Consider the following 27,671-nt stretch of genomic DNA (forward strand, 5'->3'; position numbering starts at 1 on the left):
CGCCGTCTCACTTGTAATCCGGCAGTGTCGGTCTTTTTTGGCTAACATAAAAGCGCTGTCTGCCACAGTTTTGTGCACTTCTGAAAAGAAGAACAAGGCTGAACATAAGCAAAACGGGGTCCAGAGTCACGTTGCTGTCTCATTATAGTGAATGGATCCCTCAGGGTTTTGATCTAAATCACATCACTCGGACATTTAGATGGAAACCCCAAAGTAAGTGTTCAGCTTAGAGCACAGGATTAATGTGATCCAAAATGTTATGTAAAAAGTTCCCAATAAAACCTTCAACTACATTCACAAAAAAGCAAGCCCCAACACAGGACTGTCATCTGTTAACGAAAACATTGGAGGCTACCATGATACTGGTGGTACAAAGGCTCTGAAAAAGAAAAATGGCTCTTCACCCCCCAAAAGAAATTCAGCAAATTCCGCTCTCCCAAATCCAAGTGTCCACCTCCCTTCTGAGCCCCGGTGTGCTTAACCCATATTTAGCGTCCACGTGTTTGGCATTTCTGTAGCGATGAGAGCCCGCCTAACTTACTGGTGCATGTCTCCAGAAGCATGAGCTGGCATAACGTACTTGGTGACTACAATGTACTGGTGACTCCAACGTACTGGTCACTACAACGTACTGGTCACTACAACGGCAGTTTAGGCTACGTTCACATTTGCGTTGTGCGCCGCAGCGTCGGCGCCGCAGCGCACAACGCAAACAAAAACGCGGCAAAACGCACGCTAAAACGCTGCGTTTTGCGCCGCATGCGTCGTTTTTGGCCGAAAGTTGGACGCAAAAAAAATGCAACTTGATGCGTTTCTTGCGTCCAACGCTTGCGGCCATGCGGCGCAAAACGCAGCACAACGCATGTCCATGCGCCCCCATGTTAAATATAGGGGCGCATGACGCATGCGGCGCCGCTGCGGCGCCCGACGCTGCGGCGCTGACCGCAAATGTGAACGTAGCCTTACAATTTACTCAGCAATATCCACTGCTGCTTGTTTCTGGAAAACACACATGGAGTCAAAATCATCACTACACCTGTAGGTAAATTTCCAGGGGGGTATAATTTTCAAAATGGGGTACTTGCTCCCTGTAAACTGTTTTGTCTTTCTGGCTTTCCTGACCTCGGCTCGTGTATTGGATTTAGTTTCTGACTACCCCTTGTTGTACTGCGCCATTTCCTGGACCTGACCTCGGATTATTTGACCTCCGGTTACTTATTCTGTAAGTAGTATATATTTTTACTATCTGATATTGTAGTCTTTCTCTCCGCTTCTGGGACTAATACTTACTATAGTGACTCGCGTCACAGGTAATATATTGCTCATCCATAGGGTATTACATCTTCTTGGTTACAGTTCGTTGCTGTAAAAGCCTCAAAAAAGTTGTTCAAAATGTTATCGGATTGCTTATCCATAGACTATTCTGTGGTCTGGAGTACATTTCGTTGCTATACTGTATAACCCTTAAAAAAACATTCAAAATTTAAGCTGTGTTGCAGATTTGGTGCATTTTTGTCGCGTTTTTCTGCCTGGATTTGTGACACAACCTGACGCAAAACCTGATGCCAGAAAAGAGAATGAAATACCTGAAGTGTCATGCACACGTTGAGTATTTTTGACTTGCAGATTTGGTGCAGAAAACAATCTGTTGCATGTCAATTCTCTGCATTTTTCACCATTGATTTCACTCCAATCAATAACGTGGCAAAAATGCACCAAAAACGTCCATTTTGCAGCTGCATTTTTCATGCCAAGAGATGCAGAAATAGTTCAGAAATTTTACTCCATGTGTGCACATTCCCTTATGGGTATGATATTGCTCACCCATAGACTAGTCCTTGGTCTGGAGGACATTTCCTTGGTACATAACCCTCAGAAGTGCACAGTCTTTATAAGTCTAGGAGACCAATACATGACAATGACCAGAATGTTTATGAGGCCTCCTTTATGTCTAATACAGGGTGTATCTGAGTCCCTTATTTTTGGTAATTCTTGCTTCCTTCATCAATTAAACTGAAAATTCCCATTTTTAATTAAAAAATCTATTTTGGTTTACATAAATTATATTTTTTTAAATCCTTTCTAAATTGTGCCTTATATACAGTGGGGGAAAAAAGTATTTAGTCAGCCATCAATTGTGCAAGTTCTCTCACTTAAAAAGATGAGAGAGGCCTGTAATTGACATCATAGGTAGACCACAACTATGAGAGTCAAAAGGAGAAAACAAATCCATAAAATCACCTTGTCTGATTTGGCAAGATTTATTTTGCAAATTATGGTGGAAAATAAGTATTTGGTCACCTAAAACATGCAAGATTTCTGGCTCTCACAGACCTGTAACTTCTCCTTTAAGAGGCTCCTCTGTCCTCCACTCATTACCTGTAGTAATTGCACCTGTTTGAGGTTGTTATCAGTATAAAAGACACCTGTCTACAACCTCAAACAGTCACACTCCAAACTCCACTATGGTGAAGAGTGAAGACCAAATAGCTGTCGAAGGACCCGAGAAACAAAATTGTAGCCCTGCACCATGCTGGGAAGACTGAATCTGCAATAGGCTTGGTGTGATGAAATCAACTGTGGGAGCAATAATAAGAAAATGGAAGACATACAAGATCACTGATAATCTCCCTCGATCTGGGGCTCCATGCAAGATCTCACACCTAGTCAATGACCTGCATAGATCTGGGACCACTGTAACAAAGACTATCATCAGTAACACACTACGCCCCCAGGGACTCAAATCCTGCAGTGCCAGATGCAGTGGCGTATCCAGGGGGGGCAGCCGGGGCATGTGCCCCGGGCGCAGCCGACAGGGGGGCGCCAGCGGGCCGCCTGATGATGCGGCGGTCCAAGGAGGCTCCTCGTCCTGTACTGAGCGGTCACATGGTACCGCTCATTACAGTAATAAATATGCGGCTCCACCTCCCATAGGGGCGGAGCCGCATATTAATTACTGTAAAGAGCGGTAACGGTGACCGCTCAGTACAGGAAGAAGCTGCCGGCGCCGGGGAAGCAGAGACTGCACAGCACCAGGAGCAGGTGAGTATAACGGGGAGTGGAGCGCTGCGCTGCGCGATATTCACCTGCTCCTCAGTGATGCTTAGGTCAGAGGGCGCGGTGACGTAGTTAGTGTGCGCTCTCTGCCTGAACGTCAGTGCAGAAGACGGAGCGGTGGCTGGAACGAGGAGCGGTGAATATTGAAAGTGCCGGGGGCCTGAGCGACGGAGAGGTGAGTATGTGATTTTTTTTTTTATTGCAGCAACAGCAAATGGGGCAAGTGTCTGTATGGAGTATCTTATGGGGCCATAACGTTTGTGCAGCACTATAATGGGGCAAGTGTCTGAATGGAGTATCTTACGGGGCCATAACGTTTGTGCAGCACAATAATGGGGCAAGTATCTGTATGGAGTATCTTATGGGGCCATAACATTTGTGCAGCACTTGTAAGATTGCACTTACTGAGTGTATTGGGGGACACTCATTTGGCAGCAGATTAACGTAGTCAGGCATGGGTTTTCACTTTAACAGTCCATGTGGTTTATTATGGAGTCCTAAGCCACAGAAATATGATCAACAAGCAAACAGTCTTTACATCAATCTTCACATCATAGTATATGGCTTTGAAACGCGGTCACTAAACGCGCCGAACCTCTGTGTCCAGTTATCGTTGGGTGACCGCACGCCATACAGTTTATTAATGTCCATGGAGCACAACAGGCACCAACATACGACATTACGGTTGCAGTCTCTAATCATGCTGGACCTTACTCCGTCCAGTTACCATGGGTGACTGCACAGCACCCCATACTCTGGGTTACCTTCCAGGAGCTCCTACTCCATATGCTGACTCCTGTCAGTACTCTCTCTCTCTCAGGGAAGTTGCCGAACTGGGTTCACCGTCCCGGGCAATGCCTTGCTCACCAGGCCACCTGACAGTCCAGATCCTCAGACGGGCTGTAGCTTCCCCAAACGCAGTGCCATCACGGACTCTGCACACACGTCCTCTCCGTGCTCTATTCAGGACGTCCATCCCCATCTGGGACAGTCCAACACACAGGCCCCCAGGTCCAAGGCCTCCCCCATGTGCTCTTCAAGGATCTAGTCCTACTCCCAGGACCTGGCACACAGATTGCTCAGGTCCATCCATTCTTTCTTTCCATGTGACCCACATGGTCACATTATATACTTGTAGCCACTCCCATAGGTGGGAGGTGTGTGTGGCTAGTTCAACCATTACAACTACAGATATGCCTCCATGCATATCCTGAGGAGCACATGCAGCGCCACCTAGCTGTAGCAGGGGTCACTGCATCACACACTATAATGGGGCAAGTGCCTGTATAGAGCATCTTATGGGGCCATAACGTTTGTGCAGCACTATATGGGGCAAGTGTCTGTATAGAGCATCTTATGGGGCCATAACGTTTGTGCAGCACTATAATGGGGCAAGTGTCTGTATGGAGCATCTTATGGGGCCATAACTTTTGTGCAGCACTATATGGGGCAAGTGTCTGTATAGAGCATCTTATGGGGCCATAACGTTTGTGCAGCACTATATGGGGCAAGTGTCTGTATAGAGCATCTTATGGGGCCATAACGTTTGTGCAGCACTATATGGGGCAAGTATCTGTATGGAGCATCTTATGGGGCCATAATCAACGTTTCTGCAGCACTATATTGGGCAAATGTGTCTATGGAGCATCTTATGGGGCCATTATTAACCTTTATGCAGGATTATATGGGGCTCCTGATTCAATATGGGTATTCAAAAACACTTAACCTACTGATGTCTCAATTAATTTTACTTTTATTGGTATCTATTTTAACATTATGGGGATTCCTGAATGTACCTTGGCTTGGTCATACAGTCTCAATAGAGTTAAGGTTCAAATGGGGGAGGTTGGGGGGGGGGGGGGTTTGGGGGGGGGGGGGCGCCAAACTGATCCTTTGCTCCGGGTGCAAGAAAGTCTAGATACACCTCTGGCCAGACGTGTCCCCCTGCTTAAGCCAGTACACGTCCTGGCCCATCTGAAGTTTGCTAGAGAGCATTTGGATTATCCTGCAGAGTATTGGGAGAATGTCATATGGTCTGATGAAACCAAAGTAGAACTGTTTGGTAGAATCAAAACTCATCGTGTTTGGAGGAGACAGAATGCTGAGTTGCATCCAAAGAACACCATACCTACTGTGAAGCGTGGGGTGGCAACATCATGATTTGGGGCTGTTGCTCTGCAAAGGGACCAGGATGACTGATCCGTGTACATGAAAGAAGGAATGGGGTCATGTATCGTGAAATTTTGAATGCAAACGTCCTTCCATCAGCCAGGGCATTGAAGATGAAACATGGATGGGTCTTTCAGCATGATAATGATCCCAAGCACACCTCCAGGGCAACGAAGGAGTGGCTTCGTAAGAAGCATTTCAAGGTCCTGGAGTGGCCTAGCCAGTCTCCAGATCTCAACCCCATAGAAAACCTTTGGAGGGAGTTGAAAGTCCGTGTTGCCCAGCGGCAGGCCCAAACATCACTGCCCTAGAGGAGATCTGCATGGAGGAATGGGCCAACATACCACCAACAGTGTGTGCCAACCTTGTGAAGACATACAGAAAACATCTGACCTCTGTCATTGCCAACAAAGGATTCATAACAAAATATTGAGATGAACTTTTGTTAAAGACCAAATACTTATTTTCCAACATAATTTGCAAAATAAATCTTCCCAAATCAGACAAGGTGATTTTCTGGATTTGTTTTCTCATTTTGACTCTCATAGTTGTGGTCTACCTATGGTTACTCATCTTTTTAAGCAGGAGAAGTTGCACAATTGGGAGCTAACTAAATACTTTTTTTCCCCACTGTGTAAGTTATACATTATATATACATTGCTTTCTGTTGCGGACCATCCCCTTCATTTGGAGGCTTATTGCCCTGTCTTTTTAGCTTGTTTTATATTTTATTGTTACTTAATAAAGATAATTGTTTTACTTCACATCTTTGCCTATTTTGCACTTCCTTTCGTATGGTACCCATCATTACAAAATATGTTGAAGTAACTTTCTTGCCTATAAGAAATAGGTCCATGAGATTAACTGTATAAGTTATTGTACAGGAAAGAATGTTTCGTAACATTTTTTCGCTGTGAACTCCAATTTCTCAGTTTGGAATGTTTTTGTTGTCAGTCCTTAAAGTGGAGTAAACGTGTGATCACATTGTTCTCAGCAAGGATCTGGGGGTCAGAAATGCTTCCAGGGGTCTTCCCCATGCTGTTTTCCTTCCATTCAGCACTTTTCCGTCCATTTGAACATTTTCACTGCCCCAGATCTCATCGTAGGGTCTGCTGGACAAATTCTCAGATTTGCCATTGACTCCCATCATACTCCTTACTCGAAATGATCATCCGAGCATTAGGATTTGCTCGGTTCGAGTTACAAGCACACGATCATTTTAGTGCTCGCCCATCCCTAGTGAACATACAGCTTAACTCACTCCCATCACCCCCAATTTTCATTGTCATTCTTCATTTGTCCTCCTTTTCACCCATAAGCCTTATATAAGAGTTGTTCCTCTCCATAACAGCCATACGAGGGCTTCTTTCCGTGCATCGACCTTTTACATTTTACTGGTGCTATTTTAGAGCACATGCAACTTTATGATTTTGTTTTTTTCCTGAGAGTCGGGTTAAAAAAAAAAAAGCAATTCTGGCATTATTTTGATTTTTTTTTTTCTTACAGCCTTCACTGTCAGAGAAAATAATGAAACAATATTATTATATGGGTCATTCCAGATGCGGTAATGCCAACTGTGTGTGTGTTTGTTGTTACAGAAAAGCTTTGATTCTGAATTTAAAAATGTAAAAGAGTATTTTTATACTAGTTTTTTTCAGGCTCCCCGTATAACATAAATGCACCAAAAAAGCGCCCATTTCAGCAGCGTCTTTAGATGCACCGAGGGCAGGAGTTTTCATGGACTCACATCCATTTTGCTTGGACAGTTACATGCAGCTCTATGTGAAGGGGTCAACATTATTTTATACAGTAGAGAAATATTTTTTTAAAAATTCTAAAAGTACTCACAGCTTCCAAATTTTAATGGACAGGCGTGAACATCCATGGGGAAATCTTCAAGGTGCATTGTGCATTCAGCGTGAATTGTAAGCCTGAAACAAGAAGGAAAAGGTTTCTCTTTAGGTTATTATACTTTTTTCTAGTCGTGGTAGTGCTCGCATTCACTACAGCATGAGTGAACACTGATTTATTAGTTCAATGGGTTTTCCAAAGATTAAAAAATAGCCGTCATCCCAAAAGTAGATAACCGGGAGTCTGACTTGGAGCCTCCAGCAAACTACAGTATGGGCTCCAAAGATCCCTATCAGAATGGAGCGGAGTGCACCTGTGCGGATCAATAAATTCCATTTATTGTCTATGAATTGTCGGAAAAAGCAGAAAACAGCACTCAACCATTTCCATCAGTCTCATAGAAAGTGAGTGCAGTGGAGATGTGAATGACTCCTCTGCTCCTTTCAGACGGGCTCCACAGAGCCCCCTTCTTGGGACCACTGATCACAGCAGCCAGAAAGTAATCTATTATCCTTTGGATAGATAATAATAACTTTCAAGACTAGGAAAGCTCCTTTAAACAAGCACTCCTCCTTCTCCTCCTCTTCCTCCTTCGCCTGTTCCTCCTTCTCCTCTTCTCCTCCTCCTCCCATCAAAGTTTTTATCCTCTTAATATATTGCAGTCACCATATTATACAGCACTGTGTACTTACAATTGCTCATTTAGTCTTTCTACCCAGTTTCTTCTTCTCTTTTCTCTACTCTATGTAGAAGCAGGAAGTCTCTTTTCCCTTCATTTATCATTCCCTCTTCAACTCCTGACCCAGCTGCTTCTCCCTCTGGGACTTCTGCAGTGATCACTCATGACTTGTGCAGAGAAAATTGACCTCCTGTTTCTACATAGAGCTTAGAAGGATTCGGTTTGTCAGTTATTAATCCTATGATCTAACGGTACTTCCCGATTGACAGGATTGTAGGAATGAGCAAGTCTGAGAAGTGTACAGTAATGAGGAATCACATGATCCGTAAAAGCTTTTCTGTTCACAGACAAGTAAAAGACGCCTTACAGCGACAGTGAGGAGGAACGCTGTAATGCATGAGGAAAATAATACAAAAATTAAATGATAACTTTAGGATGAATCTATAACATTTCCTGAAACTAAAATATTTCTTTTATCTCTTTAAGGGAACTTGTCCCGAGGTTTTCCTTGTATAAACTAAACTTTTCACTCCTCTTAGAGATCACTCCAGCAATCTGTGTACGATCCCCCCACTTCCCATGTATCCATTATAGTATGTATTATAATATTCCCTCGCTGTATGGGTGTCAAACTTAATAATAATAATAATCTTTTTATTTATATAGCACTAGCATATTCCGCAGCGTTTTACAGTTTTGCACACATTATCATCACTGTCCCCGATGGGGCTCACAATCTAAATTCCCTATCATCAGTATGCCTTTGGAATGTGGGAGGAAACCGGAGTACGCAGAGGAAACCCACACAAACACGGGGAGAATATACAAACTCCTTGCAGATGTTGTCCTTGGTGGGATTCGAACCCAGGACTCCAGCACTGCACGGCTGCAGTGCTAACCACTGAGCCACCGTGCTGCCCACTTCTCTGCTCGGCACCTCCTCTCTCCTCGCAATTGCCGGCTCTCCTGTTTTGATGCACGTGGATGACATCTCCTACCTCATCCACCCATTGCTGCAAATATTAGAATGCTGTCTGGCCACCTTCCTTATTGTGCGGTTATTGGGAAGAAAGCAACGACTGTAAGCACGCCACGGTACTTTGAATGACAGTCAGCTTGACAGTGCATGTGTGCAAACCAAGCTGTCAATCAAAGTGCTGAGACATGCTGACATCCACCTCTCACAATGCTATAAGCGATGTCTGCAGCCGCTGCGTCCACACCTCTATAACTGAAAGCCAGCGCCTCCAGAGAGGAATAAAGTTTATTTTCTCCTGGTAGCTGCACTTTCAGTAAGGTGGATGGACATCATTTTAACACTATTAACCAGCATACTGACCCCATATATGCAGGATAATTGTGTTCGGGGACCTGACAGGTTCCTTTTAATGCAACTAAGGGGCAATCACGTTACATTCTTGTCTTTGGCCAAGCGAAAATGTATTGTCATCTCAGTGTATGGCTCTGCAAAGCAGTACGTTTAGGCTGGTAGAACTATCCAACATATCTATAGGTCTCAATATACCTATAATATCTGACATACAGTTGAAACCAGAAGTTTCCATACATTATATAAAAAGACACATCTGCATGTTTTTCCTTTTATGAGCTGGAGATTGTATATAAAGCTCCCCCAGACTGATGTTCTACTGGTTGGGTCCAGTCCTGTTGTCTCCCCTTATTCACACTGAGGTCAACATTGACACATGGTAAGGTTTTTAATATTAGACAGTGTAGGACCGTCCCGATCAGAGTTACCGTGATGTGGTGGTATGGCTTTTATGCTATTTTTGATCAAACACAGATTACTAAAAACTCTGTGTTATTTAGATGCACTTTTTGCTTTTTACTTATTTACAGCAGGGTTTTTGCAAATTTTTTATCTTGTAGGTTTTATATGTTTTTCTCAATATCTGACATGAAATCAGAATAAACCTTTCCTGTTTTAGGTCAATTAGGATTACCATAATTATTAAGATTTTTCAAATGCCAGAATATTGAGAGAGAGAATGTTTTAAGGCATTTTTATTATTTACTGCAAAGTCAAAAGATTCCATACATTTCGTTAGTATTTGGTCCCATTGCCCTTACACTGAATGACTGGGGTTAGACGTTTGGAATCTCCTTCCACAAGCTTCTCACAATAGTTGGTCAGAATTTGGGCCAATTCCTCCTGACAAAACTGGTGTAACTGATCCAGATTTGTAGGTCGCCTTGCTCGCACCTGCCTTTTCAGCTTTGCCCATAAATTTTCAATAGGATTGAGGTCAGGGCTTTGTGATGGCCGCTCCAGAACATTGACTTTGTTACCATTATGGCAGTATGCTTCAGGTCATTGTCCATTTGGAAGATCCATTTCCGCCCAAGCTTTAACTTCCTGGCTGATGTCTTGAGATGTTGCTTCAGTATTGCCACATAATCTTCTTTTCTCATGATGCCATCTAATTTGTGAAGTGCACCAGTCCCTCCTGCTGCAAAACAACCCCCAACATGATGCTGCCACCCATATATTGCACAATGGGGATGATGTTCTTAGGCTTCCCAGCTTCTCCCTTTTTCCTTCAAACGTAACGATGGTCATTATGCCGAAAAAGTTCAATTTTAGCTTCATCAAATCACAGGGTATGTCTCCAAAATTTAAGGTCTTTGTTCCTGTGTGTATTTGCAAACATTAATCTGGCTTTTTTAGTTTGCTTTGGAGAAATGGCTTCTTCCTGGCAGAGTGGCCTTTCAGCCCATGTAGATACAGTACTCGTTTCACTGGGGACAGTGACACAATCTTACGAGTTTCTGCCATCATCTTCACAAGGTCTTTTGCTTTTGTCCTTGGGTTGATATGCACATGTCGGACCAAAGCACGTTGATCTCTGGGACACAGAACCCGTCTCCTTCCTGAGTGGTATGATGGCTGGACATTGCCATCTTGTTTGTACTTGCGTATAATTGTTTGTACTGATGAACGAGGCACCTTGCACCTAAGGATGAGCCAGGCTTGTACAAGTCCACAATTCTCTTCCTGATATCTTGGCTGATTCCTTCAGACTTTCCCTTGAAGCTACGCAAAGAAGCAATGTGTTTCCGGTGTGCATTAAAATACATCCACAGGTGTGTCTCTAATTAACTAATTAATCAGAAGCTTCCAAACACAGGACATCATCATATGGGCAGTCCAGAATTGTTTAAAGCCATAGTAATCTTAGTGTATGTAAACTTTTGACTTTGCAGTAAGTAATAAAAATGCCTTAAAATATTCTCTCTCTCTCTCATTATCCTGGCATTTGGCAAATATTAATAATTATGGTAATCCTAATTTACCTAAAACGGAAAAGGTTTATTATGATTTCTTGTCAGATATTGAGAAAAACCTGCAGATGTGTCTTTTTATATAACGTACTAGCTGTGCTACCCGGCTTCGCCCGGGTTAATAACTGCTGTTAGTAAAATAGAATGTGTTAACAAAAATGTATTCTGCACACAAAAAACACAAAACAAATAGATAGAAATGTAATTATTAAAAGGCAAAAACTAAGCTAATAGAAGCATTGCACAACATATATTTCAACACCAGAGATATTCCACACAGACTTAACTAAACTGGCCAAGTAACGTGAAGTAATCTTCTACTACTTATTCGAGAGCCTTTTGATAAACAACATGCCTATATTAACCAATCAGAGCTCAGATTAATTAACTGTAGCAAAATAGAAGCGGAGCTGTGATTGGTTGCTATTGGCAGCCTGATAAATCCCCAGCCAACAGGAAGCCCTCCCCCCAGGCAGTATATATTAGCTCACACATACACATAATAGACAGGTCATGTGACTGACAGCTGCCGTATTTCCTATATGGTACATTTGTTGCTCTTGTAGTTTGTCTGCTTATTAATCAGATTTTTATTTTTGAAGGATAATACCAGACTTGTGTGTGTTTTAGGGCGAGTTTCATGTGTCAAGTTGTGTGTGTTGAGTTGCGTGTGGCGACATGCATGTAGCGACATTTGTGAGATGAGTTTTGTGTGGCGACATGCGTGCAGCAACTTTTTGTGTGTCGAGTTGCATGTGACAGGTTAGTGTAGCAAGTTGTGTGCAGCAAGTTTTGCGCATGGCGAGTTTTGCGCGTGGTGAGTTTTATGTGTGGTGCGTTTCGAGTATGTGCAAGTTTTGTGTGAGGCAACTTTTGCATGTGTTGCAACTTTTGTGCATATGGCAATTTTTCCACGTGTTCAAGCTTTGCATGTGGCGAGTTTTCCATGACGTGAGTTTTGCACATGTGGCGAGTTTTGCGTGAGCCTCGTTTTGCATGTGGCGAGTTTTGCGCGTGGTGAGTTTTGAGCAGTGACTTTTGTGTTTCGACTTTTATGTGGCGAGGTTGGTGTATGTGTGGTGAAATGTGTGCTGAGGGTGGCATATGTGTTCAAGCACGTGGTAGTGTGTGGCGCATTTTGTGTGTGTGTTCATATCCCCATGTGTGGTGAGTATCCCATGTCGGGGCCCCACCTTAGCAACTGTACAGTATATACTCTTTGGCGCCATCGCTCTCACTCTTTAAGTCCCCCTTGTGTTATGATCCGGTGACCTTGGAGCCGCATGAGAGACTTTCGCAAGAGAAGGTGGTACCTGTACTGACCGCAAACCCTAAACTAACACCGCAACTAGAAGTAGCCGTGGGATGTACCTAACACGTCCTAGACACCTCGACACAGCCGGAGGACTAAATACCCCTATAGATGGAAATGGGAATTCTATCTTGCCTCAGAGCAGAACCCCAGAGGATAGGCAGCCCCCCACAAATATTGACTGTGAGTATAAGAGGAAAAACACACGCAGGCAGAAAAACAGGATTTAGCAAAAGAGGCACTTCTAGCTAAACAGAAAATGATAGGACAGAATTCTAAGCGGTCAGTATTAAAATCCTAAAAATATCCACAGCAGATAATACTAATATACTACATCTAACTAAAGACATAGAAAGTATATCTGCATCTCCTGAGAATCCAGCATGACTGAAAAATCCAAACAAAGTCTAAGCTGGACAAAAACACAAAGAATTGCACTGAATTGCAAAGCACACTGCATGTGTGCACAGAGACAAAAAACCAGACACTTATCTTAGGTGAATTGGCAGCAGGACATGAGGAGCCAGAGAGAGATGCAATCCCTCCAAGTACAATGGACAACTGGCATTGACTCATAGATCCTGGACACCTAAATACCTAATAGAGCTGCAATAAGCAGAAACACCTGCCCTGGATTACAACCCCAAGACAACTGCACTACCACCAACAACCACCGGAGGGAGCCCAAGAGCAGAATTCACAACAGTACCCCCCCTTGAAGAGGGGTCACCAAACCCTCACCAGGGCCCCCAGGCCGATCAGGACGAGCCAGATGAAAGGCACGGACCAAATCAGCAGCATGGACATCAGAGGCAAAAACCCAAGAATTATCCTCCTGAGACAACACCAAATTGTCCACCACATGAGCCCAAATCTGCTGCAACCTGTCAACCACAGAATCCACACCAGGACAATCAGAAGGTTCAACTTGCCCCGAAGAAAAACGAAGATGAAAACCAAAATTACAAAAGAAGGGCGAAACCAAGGTAGCCGAACTAGCCTGATTATTAAGGGCAAACTCGGCCAATGGCAAGAAAGCCACCCAATCATGTTGATCAGCAGACACAAAGCATCTCAAAGAAGTTTCCAAAGTCTGATTAGTTCGCTCGGTCTGGCCATTTGTCTGAGGATGAAATGTGGAAGAAAAAGACAAATCAATGCCCAGCCTAGCACAAAAGGCCCGCCAAAACCTAGAAACAAACTGGGAACCTCTGTCGGACACAATATTCTCCGGAATACTGTGCAAACGAACGACATGCTGAAAAAACAAGGGAACCAAATCAGAAGAGGAAGGCAATTTAGGCAAAGGCACCAAATGAACCATCTTAGAAAACTGGTCACAAACCACCCAGATAACCGACATCCTCTGGGAAACCGGAAGATCTGAAATAAAATCCATAGAAATATGCGTCCAGGGCCTCTCAGGGACCGGCAAAGGCAAAAGTAACCCACTAGCACGGGAACAACAAGGCTTGGCCCACGCACAAGTCCCACAGGACTGCACAAAAGAACGCACATCACGCGACAAAGAAGGCCACCAAAAGGACCTACCAACCAAATCTCTGGTACCAAAAATACCAGGATGGCCAGCCAACACAGAACAATGAACCTCAGAAATCACTCTATTAGTCCATCTATCAGGAACAAACAGTTTCCCCACTGGACAGCGGTCAGGTTTGTCAGCCTGAAATTCCTGCAGAACTCATCACAAATCAGGGGAAATGGCAGAAAGGACCACCCCTTCCTTCAGAATGCCGACCGGCTCCAATACCTCAGGAGAATCAGGCAAAAAACTCCTAGAGAGGGCATCAGCCTTAACATTCTTAGAACCCGGAAGATACGAGACCACGAAATCAAAACGGGAGAAAAACAGGGACCATCGAGCCTGTCTAGGATTCAGCCGTTTGGCAGATTCGAGGTAAATCAGATTTTTATGATCGGTCAAGACCACAATACGGTGCTTGGCTCCCTCAAGCCAATGTCGCCATTCCTCAAACGCCCACTTCATAGCCAACAACTCCCGATTACCGACATCATAATTGCGTTCTGCAGGCGAAAACTTATGGGAAAAGAAGGCACACGGTTTCATCAAGGAACCATCAGAATTCCTCAGAGACAAAACGGCCCCTGCCCCAATCTCAGAAGCGTCAACCTCAACCTGAAACGGAAGAGAAACATCTGGCTGACGCAACACCGGGGCAGAAGTAAATCGGCGTTTAAGCTCCTGAAAGGCAGAGACAGCCACAGGGGACCAATTCGTTACATCAGCGCCTTTCTTCGTCAAATCGGTCAGGGGTTTAGCCACACTGGAGAAGTTAGCAATGAAACGGCGATAAAAATTAGCAAAGCCCAAAAATTTCTGAAGGCTCTTCACAGATGTGGGCTGAATCCAATCATGAATGGCCTGAACCTTAACCGGATCCATCTCTATAGATGAGGGAGAAAAAATGAAGCCCAAAAAAGAAACCTTCTGCACTCCAAAGAGACACTTAGACCCCTTCACAAACAAAGCATTATCACGAAGGATCTGAAATATCATCCTGACCTGTTTCACATGAGACTCCCAATCATCGGAAAAAATTAAGATGTCATCCAAATATACAATCATGAATTTATCAAGATAATTCCGGAAGATATCATGCATGAAGGACTGAAAAACAGATGGAGCATTAGAGAGCCCGAATGGCATCACAAGGTATTGAAAATGGCCTTCGGGCGTATTAAACGCAGTTTTCCATTCGTCACCCTGCTTAATACGAACAAGATTATATGCCCCCCGAAGGTCAATTTTAGTAAACCAACTAGCCCCCTTAATCCTGGCAAACAAATCGGAAAGCAAAGGTAAAGGGTATTGAAACTTGACCGTGATCTCATTCAAGAGGCGATAATCAATACAGGGTCTCAAGGAGCCATCCTTCTTAGCAACAAAAAAAAATACCGCTCCCAACGGTGAAGAAGATGGCCGAATATGCCCTTTCTTCAAAGACTCCTTAACATAACTCCGCATGGCGGTATGTTCCGGCACAGACAGGTTGAAAAGTCGGCCCTTAGGAAACTTACAGCCTGGAATCAAGTCAATAGCACAATCACAGTCCCTATGCGGTGGAAGGGAACTGGACTTGGGCTCATCGAATACATCCTGAAAATCAGACAAAAACTCTGGAACTTCAGAAGAGGAGGAAGAGGAGATTGACATCACAGGAACGTCATTATGAACCCCCTGACAACCCCAACTAGTCACAGACATAGACTTCCAATCCAACACAGGATTATGTATCTGCAACCATGGAAAACCCAGCACAATAGCATCATGCAAATTATGCAACACCAGAAAACGACAATCTTCCTGATGGGCTGGCGCCATGCACATGGTCACCTGTGTCCAAAACTGGGGTTTATTTTTAGCCAAAGGTGTAGCATCAATGCCCCTTAAAGGAATAGGGTTCTGCAAAGACTGCAAGGGGAAACCACAACGCCTGGCAAATTCAAAGTCCATTAAGTTCAAAGCGGCGCCCGAATCCACAAACGCCATGACAGAAAATGACGACAATGAGCAGATCAAGGTCACAGATAACAGAAATTTAGGTTGTACAGTTCCGATGGTAACTGAACTAGCGATTCTCTTTGTACACTTTGGGCAGACTGAAATGACATGAGAAGCATCGCCACAATAAAAACACAACCTATTCTGACGTCTGAATCCTTGTTGTTCCGTTCTAGACAGAATCCTATCACACTGCATAGGCTCAGGCATCTGCTCTGAGGACAACGCCACAGCGCGCACAGTTCTGTGCTCCCGCAAGCGCCGATCAATCTGAATGGCCAGAGACATAGAATCACTCAGACCAACAGGCGTGGGAAACCCCACCATAACATCTTTAACAGATTCAGAAAGACCCTTTCTGAAAATTGCCACCAAAGCATCCTCATTCCATTTAGTCAGCACAGACCATTTTCTAAATTTCTGACAATACAATTCTGCCGCTTCTTGACCCTGAGACAGGGCCAACAAGGTCTTCTCCGCTTGATCCACAGAATTTGGTTCATCATATAATAATCCTAGAGCCTGCAAAAAGGCATCTACATTATGCAAGGCCGGATTCCCAGATTCCAGGGAAAATGCCCAATCCTGAGGGTCGCCACGCAGCAGGGTGATGACAATTTTAACCTGCTGAATGGGATCACCAGAGGAACGAGGCTTCAGAGCAAAAAACAGTTTACAATTGTTTTTAAAACTCAAAAATTTGGACCTGTCCCCAAAAAACAAATCAGGAGTAGGAATCCTAGGCTCTAACAGCGGAGTCTGAACAATATAATCAGAAATACCCTGTACCCTAGCAGCAAGCTGGTCTATACGAGAAACTAATCCCTGAACATCCATGCTAGCACAAGACTCCTCAGTCACTCAGAGGAAAAGAGGGAAGAAAAGACAAAGCAGGCTACAGAAAAAAAAATGGCTCTTTCTTCCCTTCTTCTGAGATGCATTTAACTCATTGTTGGCCAGTTGTACTGTTATGATCCGGTGACCTTGGAGCCGCATGAGAGACTTTCGCAGGAGAAGGTGGTACCTGTACTGACCGCAAACCCTAAACTAACACCGCAACTAGAAGTAGCCGTGGATGTACCTAACACGTCCTAGACACCTCGACACAGCCGGAGGACTAAATACCCCTATAGATGGAAATGGGAATTCTATCTTGCCTCAGAGCAGAACCCCAGAGGATAGGCAGCCCCCCACAAATATTGACTGTGAGTATAAGAGGAAAAACACACGCAGGCAGAAAAACAGGATTTAGCAAAAGAGGCACTTCTAGCTAAACAGAAAAGGATAGGACAGAATTCTAAGCGGTCAGTATTAAAATCCTAAAAATATCCACAGCAGATAATACTAATATACTACATCTAACTAAAGACATAGAAAGTATATCTGCATCTCCTGAGAATCCAGCATGACTGAAAAATCCAAACAAAGTCTAAGCTGGATAAAAACACAAAGAATTGCACTGAATTGCAAAGCACACTGCATGTGTGCACAGAGACAAAAAAACAGATACTTATCTTAGGTGAATTGGCAGCAGGGCATGAGGAGCCAGAGAGAGATGCAATCCCTCCAAGTACAATGGACAACTGGCATTGACTCATAGATCCTGCACACCTAAATACCTAATAGAGCTGCAATAAGCAGAAACACCTGCCCTGGATTACAACCCCAAGACAACTGCACTACCACCAACAACCACCGGAGGGAGCCCAAGAGCAGAATTCACAACACCCTTGTTCATATCTGGCAGCTGTCAATTTGCCTCCAACACTTTTCCTTTCACTTTTTCCCCATTATGTAGATAGGGGCAAAATTGTTTGGTGAATTGGAAGGCGCGGGGTTAAAATTTCGCCTCACAACATAGCCTGTGATGCTCTCGGGGTCCAGACGTGTGACTGTGCAAAATTTTGTGGCTGTAATTGCGACGGTGCAGATGCCAAATCCTGGACATACACACATACATACACACACACATACAGCTTTATATATTAGATGGAAACATCGGGATGTATGTCGGATATTATTGGCATATTGAAGCCTATAGATATGCTGTATATTATACATATATTAAAGCCTATAGGTGTGCTGGAAATTATTATTACATTGAAGCCTATAATATCCGACTTATGACATCCAATGTACCTATAGGCTGCAATATTCCTTTAATATCCAACATACCATATTTTTCAGACTATAAGACGCACCGGACCTAGGTTTTAGAGGAGGAAATTAGGGGAAAAAAACTGAAGCAAAAAATGTGGTCAATTCTGTACTTAAGATCACCTATCCTGGTAAATATGGTCCCCTCATCCCTATCCTGGTATGTATGGCCCTCATCCCCATCCTGGTACGCATGGCTCCATCCTTAGTCTGGTATGCAAGGCCCCATCCTTATTCTGGTATGATTGGCCCCATCCCAGTACTGGTATGCATGGTCCCATTCTTATTCTGATATCATTGATTGGCCCCATCCCGTTCCTGGTATGATTGATTGGCCCCATCCCGTTCCTGGTATGATTGATTGGCCCCATCCCGTTCCTGGTATGATTGATTGGCCCCATCCAGTTTCTGATATGATTGATTGGCCCCATTGCATTCCTGGTATGATTGATTGACCCAATCCTGTTTCTGGTATGATTGATTGGCCCATCCAGTTCCTGGTATGATTGATTGGCCCCATCCAGTTCCTGGTATGATTGATTGGCCCCATCCTTTTGCTGGTATGATTGACTGGCCCCATCCAGTTCCTGGTATGGTTGATTGGCCCCATCCCAGTCCTAGAATCCATGGCCCCATCAGAAAAGATTAAAAAAAAAAACCATTTACTCTAACCTTCCTCCACTCTCTCACAGTCGCAGCATCCTGCTCCGGTGCCATCAGCTGCTTAATGCTTGTAAACAGCACATAGCAGGGACATCATGCGCTGCTCAGAAGCAGAGCCCAGCTGCCAGAATATTCACCGGGTGTTTATCGGAGATCGCGTTGAGTATCCATTCCTCTTCAGTAGTGCTCACTGTCAGCTGGAGCCTTCCTGCTGCTGTCGGCAGTCACGTGTGCCGATACTTAAGAGAAATGAATATTCTGAATATTCATTTCTAGTGATGAGTGAGCGTACTCGTTGCTCGAGTTTTCCAGAGCACGCTCGGGTAACTTCTGAGTATTTATGACTGCTCGGAGATTTAGTGTTCATCTCGGCAGCTGAATGATTTACAGCTACTAGCCAGGCTGAGTACATGTGGGGTTTGCCTGGTTGCTAGGGAATCCCCACATGTAATCAGCCTGGCTAATAGCTGTAAATCATTCAGCTGCCGGGCTGAAAATGAAATCTCCGAACACTAACAAACACTCAGAGGTCACCCGAGCGTGCTCCGGAAAACCCGAGCAACGAGTATACTCGCTTATCACTATTCATTTCTCTTAAGTATCGGCACACGTGACTGTCAGAGGTAAGAGTAAAGGTTTGTTTTTTTTAATCTTTTCTGATGGGGCCATGGATACCAGGACCAATCATGCCAGCAAGGGGAGAGGGCCAATCAATCATACGAGGATGCCAGGAAGAAATGAATATTCATTGCTCTCCATGCCCATGGGCGTGGAATGCAGTGTAAATTCATTTCTCTTTAGCAGCGGGCACAGGAGCTAGCCGGCTCCTGCCTCTGTGACCCGTTGCTCCTCCAATACCACTCCCCGCCTCCCCACCACAGCCAGGGACAATATATCCGGACTATAAGATGCACCCCCATTTTCCTCCACATTTTGGGAGGAAAAAAGTGCATCTTATAGTCTGAAAAATACGGAACCTATAGGCATCAATTTCGCTATAATATCCAACATACTGTACATATAGGCATCGATATACCTATAATATCTAACATACTGTGGGGGAAATAAGTATTTGATCCCTTGCTGATTTTGTAAGTTTGCCTACTGACAAAGACATGAACAGTCTATAATTTTAAGGTTAGGTTAATTTTAACATTGAGAGATAGAATATAAAAAATTAAATCCAGAAAATCACATTGTATAAATTATATACATTTATTTGCATTTTGCAGTGAGAAATAAGTATTTGATCCCTCTGGCAAAGCAGACTTAATACTTGGTGGCAAAACCCTTGTTGGCAAGCACAGCAGTCAGACTTTTTTTGTAGTTGATGATGAGGTTTGCGCACATGTCAGGAGGAATTTTGGTCCACTCCTCTTTGCAGATCATCTCTACATCATTAAGATTTTGAGACTGTCACTTGACAACTCGAAGCTTCATCACCCTCCATAAGTTTTCTATGGGATTAAGGTCTGGAGACTGGCTAAGCCACTCCATGACCTTAATGGGCTGCTTTTAGAGCCACTCCTTTGTTGCCTTGGCTGTATGTTTTGGGTCATTGTCTTGCTGGAAGACATAGCCACGACCCATTTTTAATGTCCTGGCGGAGGAAAGGAGTTAGTCACTCAGGATTTTACGGGACATGGCTCCATCCTTTCTCCCATTGAAGTAGTCCTGTGCCCTTAGCAGAGAAACACCCCCAAAACATAATGTTTCCACCTCCGTGCTTGACAGTGGGGATGGTGTTCTTTGAGTCATAGGCAGCATTTCTCTTCCTCCAAACACGGCAAGTTGAGTTAATGCCAAAGACCTCAATTTTTTTCTCATCTGACCACAGCACCTTCTCCCAGTCATTTACAGAATCATCCAGTTGTTCATTGGCAAACTTCAGACAGGCCTCCACATGTGCCTTCCTGAGCAGGGAGGCCTTGCGGGCACTGCAGGATTTTAAACCATTACGGTGTAATGTGTCAACAATGGTTTTCTTGGTGACTGTGGTCCCAGCTGCTTTGAGATCACTAACAAGTTCCCCCCTGTGTAGTTTTAGGCTGATCTCTCACCTTCCTCATGATCAAGGATACCCCACGAGGTGAGATTTTGCATGGTGCCCCAGTCAATGTTGATTGACAGTCATTTTGTATTTCTTCCATTTTCTTACTATTGCACCAACAGTTGTCTCCTTCTCACCCAGCGTCTTACTTATGAATTTGTAGCCCATTCCAGCTTTATGCAGGTCTATGATCTTGTCCCTGACATCCTTATAAAGCTCTTTGGTCTTGCCCATGTTGTAGAGGTTTGAGTCTGACTGATTAATTGAGTCTGTGACAGGAGTCTTTTATAAAGGTGACTATGTAAGCTGTCTTTAATGCAGGTAATGAGTTGATTAGCAGCGTCTAACTGGTCTATAGGAGCCAGAACTCTTAATGGTTGGTAAGAGATCAAATACTTACTTCTCACTGCAAAGTGCAAACAAATTTATATAATTTATACAATGTGATTTTCTGGATTTTATTTTTGATATTCTATCTCTCAATGTTAAAATTAACCTACCCTTAAAATTATAGACTGTTCATGTCTTTGTCACTGGGCAAACTTACAAAATCAGCAAGGGGTCAAATACTTATTTCCCCCACTGTACCTATAGGCTTCCATGAGACATACAGACCCGTTCCGGTATACCCATGAGCATGACACAGGTCTGACAGGATAACAGGCGTTGTAGGATTTTTTCTCCCACACATCTGCATACCTTTGTTTCTTCTGGAGTACAAATTTGTACATACCCTTTACAATTAATGGAAGAGGCGCAGAAAGGTCTCCAATAAATCTGTGACACAACCTAATGTAAAGTGCTGATCCTGCTGTGTTACCAATAGTGAAGGACTGTACTCTGCACACTATCATCTTTATATGGGAGTTCATTTTGGATCGACCCCATTGATATCTACAGACAATCATTCTGTAGACTCTTTCAATAGATCCTGTAGACCGTAAACATGGTGCGCACATAGATTATTATTATTTATTATTATAGCGCCATTTATTCCATGGAGCTTTACATGTGAGGAGGGGTATACATAATAAAAACAGGTACAATAATCTTGAACAATACAAGTCACAACTGGTACAGAAGGAGAGAGGACCCTGCCTGCGAGGGCTCACAATCTACAAGGGATGGGTGAGGATACAGTAGGTGAGGATAGAGCTGGTCATGCAGCGGTTTGGTCGATCGGTGGTTACTGCAGGTTGTAGGCTTGCTGGAAGAGGTAGGTCTTCAGCTTCTTTTTGAAGTTTTCGATGGTAGGTGAGAGTTTAATATGTTGTGGTAGAGAGTTCCAGAGCAGGGGTGATGCGCGAGAGAAATCTTGTATGCGACTGCGGGAAGAGGAGATAAGAGGGGAGTAGAGAAGGAGATCTTGTGAGGATCGGAGGTTGCGTGCAGAAAAGTACCGGGAGACGAGGTCACAGATGTATGAAGGAGACAGGTTGTGGATGGCTTTGTGTGTCATGGTTAGGCTTTTCTACTGGAGTCTCTGGGTAATGGGGAGCCAGTGAAGGGATTGACAGAGGGGAGAGGCCGGGGAATAGTGGGGGGGACAGGTGGATTAGTCAGGCAGCTGATTTAGAATAGATTGGAGGGGTGCTAGAGTGTTAGAGGGGAGGCCACAGAGCAGGAGGTTACAGTAGTCGAGGCGGGAGATGATGAGGGCATGGACTAGGGTTTTTGCAGATTCTTGGTTTAGGAATGTACGGATCCGTGAAATATTTTTGAGTTGAAGGCAGCAGGAAGTGGAAAGGGCTTGGATATGCGGTTTGAAGGAGAGATCAGTGTCGAGGATTACCCCGAGACAGCGAGCTTGTGGGACTGGGGAGAGTGGGCAGCCGTTTACTGTAATGGATAGGTTCATTGTGGGGGTTGCGTGAGATGGGGGAAAGATGATGAATTCTGTTTTGTCCATGTTAAGTTTTAGAAATCTAGCGGAGAAGAAAGATGAAATAGCAGATAGACATTGAGGGATTCTGGTTAGTAGGGTGGTGATATCTGTCATCAGCATAGAGATGATACTGAAAACCGTGAGATTCTATGAGCTGTCCCAGGCCAAAAGTGTAAATGGAGAAGAGCAGGGGCCCTAGAACTGAACCTTGTGGGACTCCGACAGATAGGGGGCGAGGTGAGGAGGTGGTGTGTGAATGGGAGACGCTGAATGTTCTGTCAGTTAGGTATGACGAAATCCAGGATAGGGCCCAATCTGTGATGCCAAGGGATGAGAGGGTCTGTAGTAATAGGGAAGTGTCCACTGTGTCAAAGGCAGAGGGCAGGTCCAGGAGGAGGAGGATAGAGTAGTGTCGCTTGCTCTTGGCAGTTAATAGGTAATTGGTGACCTTAGTTAGGCCAGTTTCAGTGGAGTGGTGTGACTGGAAGCCTGATTGTAAGCGGTCGAAGAGGGAGCAGGAAGATAGATGAGAGGACAGTTCAAGATGGACGTGTTGTTCCAGTAGTTTTGAGGCATAGGGGAGAAGTGATATAGGGCGATAGCTAGATACAGAGGATGGGTCAAGAGAGGGCTTTTATTCATGACTTCAGCTATTTCAATGCAAAGAATAAGAAATTATTCTTTTCCCTTCCATGGCTCTTGACCGAACAGCACATACACAGTGTCAGGTGGAGGGAGAAAGCCGAAAGATATAATAATATATAGTGTAATTTCACAATACCACAGTATTGTCAGAATTTTGAAGCCCAAAGAGAAGCTGACACTAGCCTCATCCATAAAAGAGACGTTATTAATCCAAGGTAAAATCCAGGTTGGTCATCAGCGGCACAAAGCAGCGGCAAAGAGGGAAAGCACTTTTTTTTTATGGATGAAGCTAGTGTCGGCTTCTCTTTGGACTTCTGTGTTGAGCATTTGCCCGTGCACCGGATACGTGAGCTGATTATCCTGTAACTCATCTTGTCACAATGTACTAGATGCTTCGCATTTCAGGACACTTCGGACACTTTGGGTTCTTCCATAAAACCTAGTGATATTTTCAGTTTTGAATAACAAACAGTGTGAATAATGGCAAACACACAAAATGTGTCACCTCATGGTGTAGAGTAAAGTCCCGTTGTACGTCAGTCTCAGCAGCTTGTTGGGTGTGGTCATGTTGTGGGCCACAGATTTCTTGCCATTGTGGAAGAATGTGTCTGGAGTCCAAATCTTGCTTGCCAGCAGGTTATTCAGGGGAAGAGTTTTTATTGGACCATCAAACTTCAATCTCTCGTCCAGCCAACTCTGTCTAAAGAACACGTCTATGGTGTATTCCTAGAAAGGAAAGAGATGCAGGTCAAGAATTGCTAGAATTATGTGTCATATTTAGACTTCGATCTGATGGATATTTTCTGGACTATCTTCTTCAGGGGTTTCAGCTGTTTTTTCTCTGCACTTGCCAAGAGATCTGTACTGCCCAGACCACGGGTATCAGATGCCAACTGCCTGAGCGTTTCAGAGAAAGTATACTATAAATATTCAGCCATGAACCATAGCCCTAAAACAGATTAGTCTGGCCCTTCCCAGCGCTGCTGCAGGTGATTGTAGGTGATTGACAGGTCTCTTCCCCATGTGTCTATAGGGAGAGACCTGTCAACCATCTGCAGCAATAAGTACTCAGAGGACTAAATGCCCCTGACAGTGATTACGGCTCACTCAAATGTCCATGCAAATCGGTCCGAGATCAGACCACTGACTCATGGAAAGGCCACAACTCTTCTGACCCGAGAGTGAAAGCTTCATATATTTCTATGAAGTTTTCACGCTCGGGTAAGGAGACCCATGGCCAGTCCGTGCATTGCATTTCGATCTCAGAACGATTAGCATGGAATTCTGAATGCACCCATACATAGCAGCATCTAAATGGTTAACAGCAGTAATCAGAGCTATCGCTGGACACTGGTGTTAGAGATAGATGCCAGAAATGAAACACAGCTGGCATCTAAAGCTTATGAAACAGGTTCAGCTCCTGTGTGCGTTCCATACATCCTTCAACAAAATGTATGTCACAGGTTGTTAAGGGCTTAAGATTTAAAGATACTTCATTTACTGTCCAATTTCCTGCTTTTAAAGGGAACATTATTAATCTGTAAATAAGGAGTTAATCTGCAGATGAATAGCATTTCAAAACTTTGCAACCACCACATCGAAAGTCTGGCTACCAGAAGGAAATGAACTTTATTTCTCCTGGCAGCCTCCGGCTTTCAGTCATAGAGGCACAGCTTCAGTCACTGCTCAGTGTACCCAATGACCCAGGACTGACTGACAGCCAGCAGTGCAATGATATTATAAGAAGACAGCTGTCAGCCAGTGTGCCAGGCAGTAGCGTAGCTACTGGGGGACAGAGGGTACAGTAACCCCGAGCCCTGCGTTTTGAGGGGCTCACCAGGAGTTATGCTACTTTTAACTGTATCAATGTGCACAGCGTACTGATACAGTTAAACATTATACTGTATGGAGGACTATGGGGAGTGCATTATACTATATAGAGGACTATGGGGAGCATTATACTATATAGAGTAATGGAGGACTATGGAATGCAATATGTTATATTGAGGACTTGGGGTGCATTATACTGTATGGAGGACTATCGGGAGTGCATTATACTATATGGAGGACTATGAGGAGTGCATTATACTGTATGGAGATCTATGGGTAGTGCAATACTGTATGGAAGACTGGAGAGTGCATTAAACTGTATGGTGGACTATAAGGAAAGCATTATACTGTATTAAGGACCATGAGGTGCATTATGCTATATGAAGTACGACAGGGTGCATTATACTGTATAGAGGACTATGGGGTGCATTATACGGTATGGAGGGCTATGGGAAGTGCATTATACTGTATTTAGGACTATGGAGAATGCATTGTACTGCATGGAGAACTATAGGGAGTGCATTATACTGTATGGAGGACTATGGGAAGTGTATTAAAATATATATAGGACTATGGGGGGTGCACTATACTATATGGAAGGCTATGTGGGAGCTTTTATACTTTATGCAATCAATTTTACAGTGTGTAGGCCCATTATACGGCATGGAGAGCTGTTTGGGGATCACAGTTAGGGGATCTTTCTGTGTTTGAGTCACCATACGTTCCTGAGGGAGTTGGGTGAGGTACACTGTGGTGAATGTGAAGGGCGCTATGGAGGAATTCACTGTGGGGGTATCTTACAGTGTTTCTCAGGCAGCTTTGTTGATACTTTGAGTGCAATGAAAGGGGAATCTAGGGCTCCAGTAGGTGGAAAATGTAAGACACACAGTACCACTCAGTAGTAGTAGATGCGTCTTTGTTGTTAGCTCTGCAGCCGAGTCGTGGCTGTCGAAGTTGCCATGTCGGTCTGGGCCAGATGGTAAAAAACGGAAAAGTGAACGACTCCATCAGAAAGAACGTCAGCTGCAAGTCATCATCAATAACTGTACTGTAATCTTCTACATGTTCTGCAGCACTGGTATATACCACTATATGGTCACCATATGGCAGTAATATTAGTGTTGGTCTTTATATATAGATTACTTTCAGTAACAGTGCGGTCATCTGCTGAGGTTCTCCTACATCCATGCGCCACCATAGTTGTAATCAGGGTAACCTGGTTAGGGTCCCACTCAGAGCTTTCGTCCCCCTGAACCAAAACCCTAGCTATGCCTCTGGTGCCAGGTCATCGTAACTGCTATAGACTCACTGTATACTGAGTGGTGACTGGACCCACGCTGACCTCACCTCTGTGACTGAAAGCTGGAGGCTGCCAGGAGGAATAGAGTTCATTTCCTCCCTGCAGCTGGGTTTTCAGTGCAGCGGCTGCATGACTTTGGAACACAATTAACCTGCCGATTAACCCCGTATGTACAGGTTCATAGCATTTGGGGATATGACAAGTTCCCTGTAAGATCAAGATTGAGGACTTGTTGAACTGAAACGACTGCAATCCTGATATCTTTCCCATCAGATTCTGTACATTTCATGGTGCATTGTAATTTAGAGACTCATCCACTGATGTACAGGCTACAGCACGTGTTAAACAAATAGCAGAAAACATCTTCAATAAATTGAGAAGTGGTAGAAAATGATCTGAAATAAACCAATCATGCTCTGCGGAATTCTGCCCACACTTTTGTACATTTCTTTAATTGTTGGCACAGTCGCTTTATATCCCACCGCTCGTGTAAGTATATTAAGAAAATGTGTCCTGGTATTTTTAGGTCTTGAATTGTGCCTTATTACTGAATTTTTATTGCAATTTTGTCAGTAATCATTTCCGAAAAATCTTATTCCACATACTAAAAAAATTACACTGGACAATTTTTGAGTTTACAACGTTTTAAGAACTTGAAGAACAATTAGACTTACTAGATATCAATTGAACAGCAAAATCTCCATCCAATCTGGATAGTCTGATTGTACTCCTTAAAAAATAGATATATACAGTAAAACAGTCTAAAACCTAACTTTTAATAGATATCGTTAACCCCTTAGTGACAAAGCTAATTTTGACCTTAATGACCTGGACAAATTTTACAATTCTGACCACTGTCACTTTATGTGATAACTATGGAAACGCTTCAATGTATCCCAGTGATTCTGAGACTGTTTTTTCATGACTTATTGTACTTCATGTTAGTGATAAAGTTTGGTCTGTAGGATTTGCTTTTAATTATGAAAATGTTGAAAACTTGACAAAAAAATTGAAAAATTATGCAATTTTCAAATTTAAAATGTTTATGCCCTTAAATCAAATTGTTATACCACACAAAATAATTAATAAATAACATTTTCCTCATGTCCACTTGAGATCAGAACAATTTTTGAAACATGTTTCTTTGTAAGGAAATTATAAAGGTTCAAAGTTGACCAGCGTTTTCTCAAATTTTCTCAATTTTCCAACCATTTTTTTAGAGACCA

General features: G+C 43.6%; 1 protein-coding gene across 4 annotated transcripts in view; it reads right to left on the reverse strand.

The window, feature by feature from the left end:
- The window catches only part of GABRA3 (gamma-aminobutyric acid type A receptor subunit alpha3), a 161,936-nt gene that overhangs the window by 40,277 nt on the left and 93,988 nt on the right, over window positions 1–27,671 (reverse strand). For all 4 annotated transcript variants that reach the window (XM_077283362.1, XM_077283363.1, XM_077283360.1 and 1 more), the window contains exons 5-6: window positions 23,821–24,041; window positions 7,075–7,157 (exon numbers count right to left, since the gene is read on the reverse strand). In XM_077283362.1, coding sequence (XP_077139477.1) covers window positions 7,075–7,157; window positions 23,821–24,041 — 304 coding nt within the window. The remainder of the gene's footprint in view (window positions 1–7,074; window positions 7,158–23,820; window positions 24,042–27,671) is intronic.

The sequence above is a fragment of the Ranitomeya variabilis genome, chromosome 2, assembly GCF_051348905.1.
Source record: "Ranitomeya variabilis isolate aRanVar5 chromosome 2, aRanVar5.hap1, whole genome shotgun sequence".
Lineage (NCBI taxonomy): Eukaryota > Metazoa > Chordata > Amphibia > Anura > Dendrobatidae > Ranitomeya > Ranitomeya variabilis.